The sequence below is a fragment of the Pelodiscus sinensis genome, chromosome 3, assembly GCF_052426305.1.
Source record: "Pelodiscus sinensis isolate ZL-2025 chromosome 3, ASM5242630v1, whole genome shotgun sequence".
In the NCBI taxonomy this organism is placed as follows: domain Eukaryota; kingdom Metazoa; phylum Chordata; order Testudines; family Trionychidae; genus Pelodiscus; species Pelodiscus sinensis.
In genome coordinates this window covers 144761545-144774060 of record NC_143054.1, presented here as the reverse complement: position 1 = coordinate 144774060, position 12516 = coordinate 144761545, and the positions used below count along the sequence as shown (strand labels likewise).

Sequence of the window (12516 nt, the reverse complement as noted above, 5' to 3'; positions counted from 1 at the left end):
GGGAACCCAAGGAGCAAGACTGAGGTGGGTGCTTTCTCCGGGGTTGTTGCCTGGACCGGTTGTACTCATAAGGTTCCTGCTTTGTGCAGTTGTAATAACTATCTTTTTTTCTGTTATATGGAGTATAATGTTTTCAATGTTATGGAGGGGTATACATGCTGAGTGTTCGAAGTGTGATTTGGGAATCCTTGCTGCTATGCAGGTCCTCATCCATATTAGCTTCAAAGAGGCTGTGCTTATTGAAGGGGAGGTCCTCCACCTTTGACTGGAGCTTTTTAGGCACTCCCACTGATAAAAGCCATGAGGCTTTTCTCATTACCATTGCTGTGGCAGTTGCTCTAGCTGCTGTATCAGCTATGTCTATTGAGGAGAGCAGAGCTGTATGGACAATGGCATGTCCTTCATGAATAACTGGTTTGAGTATGGGTTTTTTAGAGTCTGGGAGATGTTCCATGAGCTCAGTAACTTTGGAATAGTTATCGAAGACATGGTTCGGCAGCAGTATGGAACAGTTAGCAATTCTTAGCTGTAATGTACTCAAAGAGTATACCTTTCTTCCAAATAGGTCTAACTTTTTGTGCTCCTTGTCATTAGGTACTGGTCTGGACTAAGGAGCTTTTGCATGGTGATTGGCAGTGTCCATAACCAAGGAATTTAGTTGTGGTTATGAGAAAAGGAAATCTAAGTCTTTTGGAGGGACAAAGTATTTCCTGTTGGCCTTCTTGCATGTTGGTTGAATGAATACAAGTGGGCATTTGCCAAATTTCATTTGAGATTTCCATGATGGCCTCTTCGATGGACAATGCAATCTTTCCCTGAGAGGAAGGGCAGTTGTTACTGAGGAGGCAGTGTTGTTTTCCTTGACCTACTGTAGACAAACATCTTGACTCACAGCTACCTTCTTGAAAAGCTCTTGGAATTGGTTCAAATCATCTGTAGAGTGGGTATCTTCTGAAATTACAGCCTCATCAGGGGATGATGATGAGTTATCGGTAGGGCGGTCCCTTGGGTTTAGGATTTCAGTTGTTCATCCAGGATTTGACCCTCCTCCTCCTCTACAGTTTTTGGGATGGTATGGGAGAGCAAGGGTGGAGTAGACAGAGCTATGGATTATCTTCTACTGGGACCCCAGAGCTCCCATGGCAACCAGCAGGGAGGGTAGTGGGGTGGAGGATATGGCCGTTCCAAGTACCACGATGGGTATCGTGGTCTGTCATGATAGTAGTAGAGATGACAAGAAGTAGTAGGGGAGGAGTGCTATGATGAGAAAACACTCCTCTGGTAGTCTTCAGCAAAGGCCGCATGCTCAGAAAGTACAGGAGGCCTCATATATCATGGGGATGCACATGGTGAGAATAGCATTGGGGAAACCTCCCTGGAGAGAGTGGGGGAAGCATGCTGTCTGCCGCTTATCTCAGGTGCTGGTGAGATGTGGTGTGCCTGACTCCTGTCCTGGTGAGCGGAATAGGGGGCAGCATTGACTCCAGAGCTGATAAGCAGGGGTTCAGTGTGTGCCCTTTGGGTGTGGGCTGTTTAGCTGACAGTGCCATTTTTCTCAGTGCCGCATCTTTAAATATCGCCGGCACCAGCATGAGTGCTTGCCAATTAGAGCCCTCCAGTGCTGATACTGATCTCATTGGCACCAACGTTATGTGAGTTGCCACAGTAGCGATGCCAGGTTGTGACCTAGGCTCTGAGGTGCCAGAGGTGTCTGGTGTATCCCCTTTGCTCACCCTGGGAGACAAGGTGCGGGGTGGCAATGATCTTGTTGGGGAGGGTTTCTTTTCTGACCTCTTATGAGGTAGCGGGGAGGCAGCCCTTTTCCTAGGAGCCTGTCTGGTGGCAGAGAAGATTGAGAGTCCTCATTACACTGAATAGCCTTCTCGAATAAGATCTTGTGGAGCTGGGGCTCCCTCTCTATTCTAGCTCTGGCAATGAGGCTGCAGAGTGATTGCATTTTGGGGGCACATGAGCTTCCCCTAAGCAGCGTATGCAGGCTGAATGTATGTCTGAGACAGGCACTGGCTCATGGCATGTCTCACATTTCTTAAAGCCTGGCAAGACTGGCATTACGGAGTCTGTGTGAGGCTCGAGCGTTGTTGAAGTATCAATTGTCTGGATTGTCAGTCTGCACTTCTTATCTTCTTTTGCCTCCCTCCTTGACTTTTCTATGGGTTTTTTTTTAACAAGGGGAGGGAGGGGAGGGTAAAAGTGCTATTTGGCTTCTTGAAGAAGCAAACACAGGCACTGCTGGCAACTCCATTAGAAACAGACAAGATTTTTTTAAAAAAAATTTAAGGAATCAAACGATGAACAGCTAACAACAAAAAAACCTGAGGAAAAGGTAAGAATATCTAGACTATCTCCATGAGCAGAATGAAAGGCTGAGGAGAACAAAGAGCTCTGTCTGTGACCAAAGGTGGTAAATGAAGAACTGAAGGGGCGAGGGTCTGGTCATGTGTGCAGGGTGCTGAAGTGAGAGCACTGCAAGCCTGCTGACAACTGCTCAAAAAATCTCTGATCTGTGGATCTGGTATGTTCCATCACTAACAGTGGAGCATCCATGGGGACATCACCCAAATAGTATAAACTTATCCCATAGATGCTGGCAGCAAATAATATTCAGAACAGGCTCACAGGCCCCAATTCATCAAATTATTTAAACTTATTTTAGGACTTCAGAAGCTAAAGCTCTGTGTCCATTCAATTCGGGTACGTCTACACTACAGCGTTAATTAGAGTTAACTTAATTTGAAATAGTTAATTCAAATTAATTAAGCTAATTTGAATTAACGCATCTACACACAAAACCTATTTCGAAATAGCGTATTGCTATTTCGAAATAGCGTATTGCTATTAGCACGTCCACACTGAGTGGACCCTGAACCAAAGTTAAGGCTGGTCTGAACCATTGCTGGCAGGGCATCAGGTTAGGACTTAGTGTGTGGGGCTGCTGCCGGAGACTAACTGAACTCCATGTTTAAAGGAACCCTACCCCCACCCCGGACAGACAGTTCTTAGGGTTCCCTGCTTGCTTGTCTACCTCGATGAGGGACAGCAAAGCAGTCCTGTCTTGGAGTGCCCTGAGTGCCTGCACTCGGGACACCACAGCACTCGGCCACATGGAGCCAGAGCTGCCTCTGGGCATGCTGGTGCATCTCGTGGGGTCATTGCCATCAGCCCGGCTGCACTTGCTGCAGGCTGCCTTCCGAGGGGTTCATCGGGGAGCGGTCAGGATCCAGGAGGCCCTGAGGGAGAGCGTCCACCATCTCAGAGCCACCCCAGTCCTCCCTACTGGGGGCTCATGCCTCATTCCTCCCTGATGTGCTTCCACTTACCCCTCCCTAGCCCCCTTCCTGATGTCAAATAAAAGACACATTTTTTCATAAACACAAACTGTCTTTATTTAACAAAACTGGGGGGGGGGAGGATGAACCTCTGGGGAGACTGGGAAAAGGAGGTGGGAGTGGGGAAAAGAGACGGTGGGAGAGGGGAGGGGAGGGGAAACCTGGGAGGAGGGAGTTGGGAGGGGGAAGCAGGGGAAGAACGGGGAGGGGAAGGTCAGGGCCCAGGGTTGGGGGAGGGACCAACTTGATTTTCATGCAAACCTGCTCCTGGATTCGCATGTGGCCTTTGATGGCCAGGCTGGCAGCTTTCCTACCATAGACAGCCACGTTCCTCCATCTAGTGCGAAGATCATGGACATTGGGTGCATCCCCCCAAACCTGAATAAGGTCCATGATCTCCACCCTGGACCAGGAAGGTGCCCGCCTTCTCCGGCCCCTGTCAGGCTTCTGGGAGCTGGCAGACTGCTCCTGGGGAGTGGTGGAGGGCTGGCTGCCAGTGGCTTGCTGGCTCATGTTTTTGGGCCCCTGGGTCAGGGGCCCCGGTGGCCACTGCTGGCTCTGGGCTGGCAGGCTTGGAGCTGGCACAGGCACTGTGGCCAGGGTCTACCCCTTTAATGGCTCCAGGGCTTGGGGAGAGGAGAATAAGTTTTCCTGGTTGTGCCCAGAGTGGCCACCCGGGCTCCCTGGGAAGGGCTGGATGTCCCCTATTTCGAATTAAGTGTCTAAACAGCACTTAATTCAAAATAGCTATTTCGAATTTGGCATTACCGCTCGTAGAATGAGGTTTACCAAATTCGAATTAAGCGCTCCACTATTTCAAATTAATTTCAAAATAGCGGTTTGCATGTATAGACGCTATTAAAGTTAATTTGAAATAACGGCTGTTATTTCGAATTAACTTTGCAGTGTAGACATACCCTTCCTTATATCAGAATTGTATAAAGTACATCTAAGAAGTGGGAAGATAGTTTGGAAGACTAAGTCTATCTGAAGAATTATGCTTACTGTTGTAAAACTTTCTCCTTTGAATGTTACTAGTGCAGATTCATATTCTTGGAGATTATCTAGCCATAACTATTGCCTAAGAAGTTTTGAATATAAATAATTAAATGAAGATTTCAGTACTACTCTCAGAGTACAATATACCAGTGTATGTGACAACCTTATTAACTAACTTCTATTTTAATACTTTTAACTGTTTGACTGGTAATTAAATTAAAACATTACTGACTTTATATATTTATGATAATCTATATTTAAAAAAATTCTTACCCTGTAAGTGACTTCTGACACACCTCCAACTGTTCATGTAAATGAGGCAGAAGTTGTCCCATAGTCTCATCTCCAACACAGCAGTTAATAACATTAGGATTCTCATGAGCTCGTTGCATTATTTTTATCCATGATTTGTCAATGTTCTGAAAACGTTTTGCTTCCTAAACATAATTTAATCAACACGGTAATACCATCTCTTGTAAACTGTTATTTAGATAAGTTTTTAGAATATAAATATGAATAACTATTATAGATTTACCTGTGGTAACTGCTTTGCAATATCTCCCCCTACAAAAACGGCTTCAAGATAAACCCATAGGTTTTGCACCACCAACCACTCTTCAATGATATCACTGGACGTGCTCAGTTTGAATACCCAGTTCTGAATATCTTTTTTAAATGGTGTATTATATCTAAAACCAGGGATGAGAAACAAGAATAACTTTAAAGTATAATATTTGCAGAGTGAGTGAAATAAAACAGACAGCAAAAATGAGCTCTTAAAAATGAATAAATACATTTTAGTTTATGTAATATATCAAGAGAGTAGATTGCTGTAGATGTGTGAACTGCGAGAAGTTATCTGCAGTAACATTATTAATACACCAACATCCAAACAAAACAGTAACATTTCATCCATGTTTATTGCCAAATAAGTTTCAGTCTAGTAATAAGGTTGCTAATTTAATTATAATGCTTATCACCATGTACAAAATTTAGCAAATCCACAAAAAATCTCTTAAGAATTACCTATTACTAAGTAAAGAGCCCAAGATCATTAAACTGTCCTCCATAAGTGTAATAATCTCTGCTGATTCAGCTCCCTTTAACAGTAGCTCTCCTCTTGCTTTAAATGCTGAAAAACTCAAATTCTGGCCTCCCCAACTTTCAATTATCTGAGACAATTTAGCTTCAATATCCTTTTCCTTTATAGCAGATATGCAGATATCCTGAAAAGTAAAAAAAATAAAAAATAAAAAAAATGTTTAATCTTCATTCTCTAAGGCTATGTCTAGATTGCAAGCCTCTTTCGAAAAAGCGCGTCTAGACTACAATATGCGGATCGGAAAATCGATCCGCTTTTTCGAAAAAGAGCGTCCTGACTGCTGGACACTCTTCCGAAATTAAAAGCCACCCGGAACTGCTTCTGCCAGGACATGGGGGCAGCATTTTCTTCCGGGTGCTGCTGCCTGCCCTTTGCAGAGACGCGTGGCTAAAGGGACACCCCTGAACACCCGTTGCTCTGCTTCTGCAGCTGCCATTGCTGTCCCTGTAGGAGGTAAGGAAGGCATTGCAGTGCTGGTTTGGAGTGCTCAGCTTCCTGGGACACCCCAGCAGGTTTTTGTGTGGAGGTTTTTCTGTTTGAGACCCATTTTTTTTGGCATGGAGCCAGAGCTGTCCCTGGGCAGACATGCCATCATACTGCAAGTGTTGCTGCATCTGCATGAGACAGTCATGAGGCTACTTCCCCATCTGGACCCAGACCAGAGGTATGAAGGGATCGTCTGTCATGCAGCCCCACTGCCCTTGCCTCCAAACTTCTTTGTGGACAGGCGTTTTTGGAGGCTTGACACCAGCTCTGACTGGTGGGACAGGCTCGTTATGGAGATCTGGGATGACCAAGAGTGGCTACGCAACTTCCGGGAGCTGTGTACCTGGCTCGCCCCTGCTCTGCAATGGCAAGACACCCACCTGCGGCCCGCTATCCCCGTGGAAAAGAGGGTCGCCATTGCCCTCTGGAAGCTGGTAACCCCTGACAGCTACCGCTCCGTGGGACACCAATTTGGAGTGGGCAGGTCTACTGTTGGATACATCCTGATGGAGGTAAGTCATTGTCTGGGGACAGTCACAGTTTGGGGTGGGGGGAAGGAAGACTGTCAGGAAGGGCAAAGTGGAGTGTGAGTGGGAGGGAGCTCCTCCACTCACCCTGAACTGCTGGGAGTTCGTGAACGAGGAGTAACGGTAGTTCGGAATAGGAAGCCTAGTCTGAACTACCTAGTCCGTGCCGCGTGTAGCCACGCGGCACGGAATCCGCACTAGCGGACATTTAAAAATGGCGGCGCCCGGCAAGATGCAAATGAAGCCCGGGAAATTCAAATCCCGGGCTTTATTTGCAACTCCGGTTGCCTACATTACCACCCTAGTTCGAACTAGGGTGGTAGTATAGACATACCCCCAGGGAATAGTGAGGCCTGTTAATCACCTCCGGTCAGCACATTTCAGGCTGGAGCCCCTGCTGACCCAGCAGCCAATCGCGCTGCTACTGCTAGGGCCCTGAGTTGGGACGCAGTGGAGCGAACGGGCCTGTGTCTCCTCTGCCCCCACCTACTGGATGGCAGTCTCCCCCTCTGCGCCACTGCAGGTGAGCAACCTGCATTCCTTCTGAGCAAGGAGACAAACTACTGCCTACTGTTTAACTGTTTATGTTTGCTGCCCCACCCTGCACCAGGTCCAGGCGCCTCTACTAACAGGGTTGTATACTGCCCCGCCCTGTCCTATGGTCAGGGCCTCCTCGACTTTGTTTGCTGCCTGCCTGAAACAAGGACAGGCCCCCTTTCCCTTCCTTTTCCCCCACCTCTTGCCAAACTGTTAACCTGATATATGTGGCCTTTCCCTGAAATAGGGCTAGGGCCCTTTTTGAACTGTGAGACTGCATTTGTTTGCTGCCCCGCACCGACTGAGGGCTGGGCACCTGGACTAACTGTTTGTTTGCTGCCCTGCCCTGCCCCAGGGTGAGGGCCCCCTGACTGGGTGTGTATTGCTCCTGCTTGATGCAAGGCTGGGGCTCTGGAACTTATAAACTGATTGTGTAGCTTGCTTCCCCATTCTGAACCAAGGCTGGGCTTGTATATTGACTGAGTTCACCTATCACCCACCCTGCACCCAGGCTGGGCGTCGATACTAACTGTTTGTGCTTACTGCCTCACCCTGAAAGAAGGCTGGGCTTGTGTATTGACTTTGTTTGTCTGTTGCCCTTGTGAACTAAGGCCGGGCTCCAAACCGCTTGCATCTTGCTCACCTTGAAGGAAGGCTGGGCTTGCACTAGTGACTTGGGATTTTGTTTTATGTCCCCAGTGCACTGGGGCGGAGTGGCTGCCCACTTACCCGAAGGCAGAAGAAGTCAAACCGGCTACAGACCTGCTCCAGCACAGAGGGGATTGGACTAGATGACCTCTTGATATCTCTTCTAGCCTTATATTTCTATGATTCTATAGTGGACAACAACTATCGAACATATCATGCATTATTTCATAATAATGTGTTATTTCATAATCAAAAAGTCCTTATGTGCATCATAAATACAACTTTTATACAACTACCATTTTGTTCTTTCCTGAAAAGATAAAATGAAGGATCAAAAACAATGTGAGTACTTACCTCAATATCATCCTTATGCTTAAGAAGTGGTGCTTCCATGATGTTTCGAAGAGAAAAAGAATCTGATTCCACATCAAACTGATGTCCTGTTGTTTCAGCAATGCGATTCCAATGTCTCTGCTTCATTGCTTTATTAGTCATCATTTCCAACAGTGGACATGACTCACTAAAATCATCTATTCTTTTCTTGAGGTCTAAAAAGGCTTGCCAGTCTTTAAGCCCTTTGGGAAGTTTGCGGCACCTTTAATTCAGTAAGTAATAATAAATGTTACAATGCACACTTTGTATATTGTTGATTTAATATTTTATCAAAAGGGACCATGAAATACTTTATGTGTATCTGAAAAAATAGGTAGTTTGAAACAGACACCATTTTATTTTCTCAATAATCAAGGCTAAAAAATGAGCCCGCTGACTTATATCAATTTTATATAAATAGTGTACAGTGATATCAGTGACTGTCTTTCCTGCAAAAATAATTGTAAGCGCAGTAAAGCATACTGTTATCCCTTCAGTCCCACTCTGACAGATGCAGTGGATTAAACAGAATTCATTACTAATGGGTTAATTTCAGATCTGGACAGAGTTCAAAATAATTGTTGAAGATTTCAAAACTAAACCTAATCTTTCAATTCAGGTAATCAGTACTATTCTTTCAAAGCTGTGGAAATATTTCAGCAACTTATTAGTAGCATTAAGGCACATATTTGATATATTATAACTAATTGTCATGCAAATTCATGTCTGATTCTCTAATAAGAGAAAAAATGGTTACAAATAGTACGACAGTTATTTATCAGACTAGTACAGTGGACTGATGAGAGGAATCCCTATTAACAAAAAGAAAATTAGGTAAGAAATTTCACATTCTGCAGCACAAGTTCTCACCTCACTACAGAAAGCAGTGAGCAGTGAATCATATAAATAGAAAAGAAAAGGGGAGTTTTAAATATTAGACTACTATAATAAGTAGAAGTGGAAGTGTCAAAACCAAAGTTTTGGAATTTAAAGGATTATTTGGGACCCAAACCAACAATACCCTCCTCCCAAAGGCTGGCCAGTAGAAAAATGGAAATCTACTTTGCAAGTTTTTCTCAAATTATTTCCAGCAATATCAGTAGAGACTTGTAGATGGAGTCTCAATTTCTTCTTCATAAGTATTTCTCAGATACCTAGCATAGCAACTGGTTCAGGATTTTAACATCTTGCCTTAAGCAATTTGTGGCTCTAAGGCCCTGACATTTTGGATGCAATGCAATGTGAAGAGAAGAAAGAGTTACTCACCTTGTGCAGTAACGGCAGTTCTTCGAGATGTGTCCCCGTGGGTGCTCCACTCTGGGTGCTGGTGCGTCCTCGCGCCGGCGACCGGAGACTTATCTAGCCGTTTCTGCCATGCCGCGCAGACACGTGGCGCCCTCTAGTGTCATTGGAATTGAAGGGCGCCTGCGCGTGCAGCTCCTCCGTTCCTTCTCTACCCACTATAGTATAAGGCTCCAAGCAGGGGAAGGAGGGAGGGTAGTGGAGCACCCACGGGGACACATCTTGAAGAACCACCGTTACTGCACAAGGTGAGTAACTCTTTCTTCTCCTTCGAGTGGTCCCCGTGGGTGCTCCACTCTGGGTGACTACACAGCAGTTGTCGGCTCGCGGAGGTGGGTTTGGAGCCATGTGGTAGTAACTGTGGCTAACACAGCTGTCCAACTGCCATAGAGGATGCTATGGAAGCGGAAAGAGCATAGTGTTGCGCAAACGAGTGGTCGGATGACCAGGTAGCAGCATTGCAAATGTCTTGCAGTGGAACGTTATGAAGGAAGGTGGTCGTGGAAGCTACCGCCCTGGTGGAATGAGCTGTGATAGTTCCAGGTAAGTTCTTGCCATATAGGGTGTAACCAGTTCGAATGCAGGATGTAATCTATTTAGAAATTCTTTGAGATGAGACTGCTTGTCCCTTAGATCTTTCAGCGTAAGAGATAAAAAGTCTAGGTGAGGCTTGCCACGGCCTCGTGCGATCTATGTAGAACACCAGAGCTCGTCAGACATCAAGAGTGTGCCATGCAGTCTGGATTGGGTCCGCGTGCGGCTTCGGAAAGAAGGCAAGTGTATGGGTTCATTCATGTGGAACGGGGAGGGTACTTTTGGGAGGAAGTATCACCCTGTCCTTTGTAAATACAGTGTATGGAGGATCGGCCATCAAGGCCGCAAGCTCACTCACCCTCCTGCTAGAGGTAATGGCGATGAGGAAGGCTACTTTCATAGACAAATGAGACCAGGAGCAAGTAGCTATTGGTTCAAATGGCAGTTTCGTCAGACTCTTTAGAACGTGGTTCAAGTCCCAAATGGGACGGACAAGAGGACAGGTGTTCTGCAGACCCTTAAAGAAGCGTTTGGTCAGTGGGTCAGCGAGAAAGGAAGCGCCCTGCCTAGAATGGTGAAAAGCCACTATGGTGGTGGCATGAACCTTGATACTGCTAAGTGCTAGGCCGGACTGTTTCAGGGATAGTAAGTAGTCCAATAAGGTATGTACAGGAGTGAGGTGTGGTGGGGCTTGCGTGGGTTTGAGCATACCAGTGGGAAAAATGAGTCCACTTGTACAGGTAGGTTTTCCTGGTGGAATGTCTTCTACTATTAATTAGAATGTCTTTCACTTGTTCCGAGCAGGCAGTCTCAGCATCCTGGAGCCATGAAGGAGCCAGGCATGGAGATGGAGCTTGAGAACGTTTGGATGAAGGGTCCGACCATGGTTCTGTGAGAGGAGGTCGTGGTGGGAAGGAAAGGGATACGGGTCCGTCACCGTCATTTTGAGGAGGTAAGGCTACCACGTTTGTCTGGGCCACGCAGGTGCCACTAGAATGACTAGCGCCTGGTCCGTTCTGATCTTGTTGAGGACTTTGTGTAGAAGCAGGAAGGGGGGAAGGGCATACAGGAGGGAGGCATTCCATGTGATGGAAAAGGCACCTCCGAGGGAACTTTTCGCCAGGGCTCCTCTGGAGCAGTAGAGGTGGCATTTTCGGTTGTTCTTTGTGGCGAAAAGGTCCACTTCCGGTTGGCCCCAGTGAAGGAAGAATGGAGTGAGGGCGCGTCTGTTGATCTCCCATTCGTGTTGGTCCATGAACGTATGGCTTAGAGCGTCTGCTGTGACGTTGAGTATCCCGGGAAGGTAAACGGCCGAAGGGATGACCCCGTGTGATAGGCATCAGCTCCACAGCTTGGTAGCTTCCGAACACAGGGAAAGGGATCGAGCACCACCCTGACGGTTGATGTAGTACATGCAGGTGGTATTGTCCATCATTATGGTGATGGTCTTGTGAGCTATGTACTGAGCAAAATATTGGCATGCATATCTGACCGCCCATAACTCGAGGAGGTTGATATGGAACATTTGCTCCATAAATGACCATTTGCCTTGGGCTGTGATGTGTCCCAAGTGAGCTCCCCATCCCATGCGTGAGGCATCTGTTATAAGTGTGAGAGTGGAAGGTGGACATTGGAAAGGAACGCCATGTGGCATGTTTTGAGGAACTGTCCACCAGAGCAGGGAGTCGATGATGCGTGGTGGAATGGCGATGTACTTGGAGAGTTGGTCTCTGGAGGGTCTGTAAACCATCGCGAACCAGGACTGGAGAGGTCTCACGTGGAGTCTGGCCAAACTGACGACATAGGTCGTGGAAGCCATGTGTCCGAGGATTTTGAGGCAGTGGCGGACCATGACAGTCGGTACCGCATGTGTTGCTCGGATAAGGTCACATATCATCGTGAACCTGTGTTCAGGAAGAGTAGCCCTTGCTGCAACTGTGTCGAGGAGGGTGCCTATGAATTCCAGCCTCTGCGTTGGGCATAGAGTGGATTTTGCGTAATTTACATGAAACCCGAGGCTGAGTAGAAGGGCTATTGTGGTATCTGTCATGGTCTTCGTCTCGTCGAAGGACGCACCATTTATGAGGCAATCGTCCAAATATGGGAATATTATGATGCCTTGGCATCGAAGAGAGGCCATTATGACTGCCAGGGTTTTGGAGAACACCCTGGGGGCCATGAACAGTCCAAACGGCAGCACCCTGTATTGGTAGTGTTGGGTGCCCACTGTAAACCGTAAGAAGCGTCTGTGAGCAGGATGAATTGTAATGTGGAAATAGGCGTCTTGAAGGTTGAGAGCCGAAAGCCAATCGTGTTGATCAAGCACGGGAATGATAGTTGATAGGGTGACCATCTTGAAACAGTAGTATGCGATGTATTTGTTGAGGCGCCTGAGGTCTAAGATGGGTCACCAGCCTCCTGTCTTCTTCTGGGTTAGGAAGTAGGTTGAGTAGAAACCCTGGCCCTGAAATTGTGTTGGTATGTGTTCTATTGCACCCAGTTGAAGAAGATGTGAAACCTGTTGTAGGAGGACGGTTTCGTGAGAGGGGTCCCTGAGAAGGGACGGGGTAGGAGGGTGGGTGGGGGGAAGAGAGGTAAAGGGGATTATGTAATCAGATTGAATCAGATCCAAGACCCATTTGTCCGAAGTGATGAGGGACCA

General features: G+C 46.8%; 1 protein-coding gene across 1 annotated transcript in view; it reads right to left on the bottom strand.

The window, feature by feature from the left end:
• Positions 1-12516, bottom strand: part of DNAH8 (dynein axonemal heavy chain 8) — a 611430-nt gene that overhangs the window by 303103 nt on the left and 295811 nt on the right. Inside the window, exons 35-38 of the mRNA XM_025186355.3 lie at positions 8001-8241; positions 5373-5572; positions 4882-5035; positions 4620-4783 (exon numbers count right to left, since the gene is read on the bottom strand). Coding sequence (XP_025042140.3) covers positions 4620-4783; positions 4882-5035; positions 5373-5572; positions 8001-8241 — 759 coding nt within the window. The remainder of the gene's footprint in view (positions 1-4619; positions 4784-4881; positions 5036-5372; positions 5573-8000; positions 8242-12516) is intronic.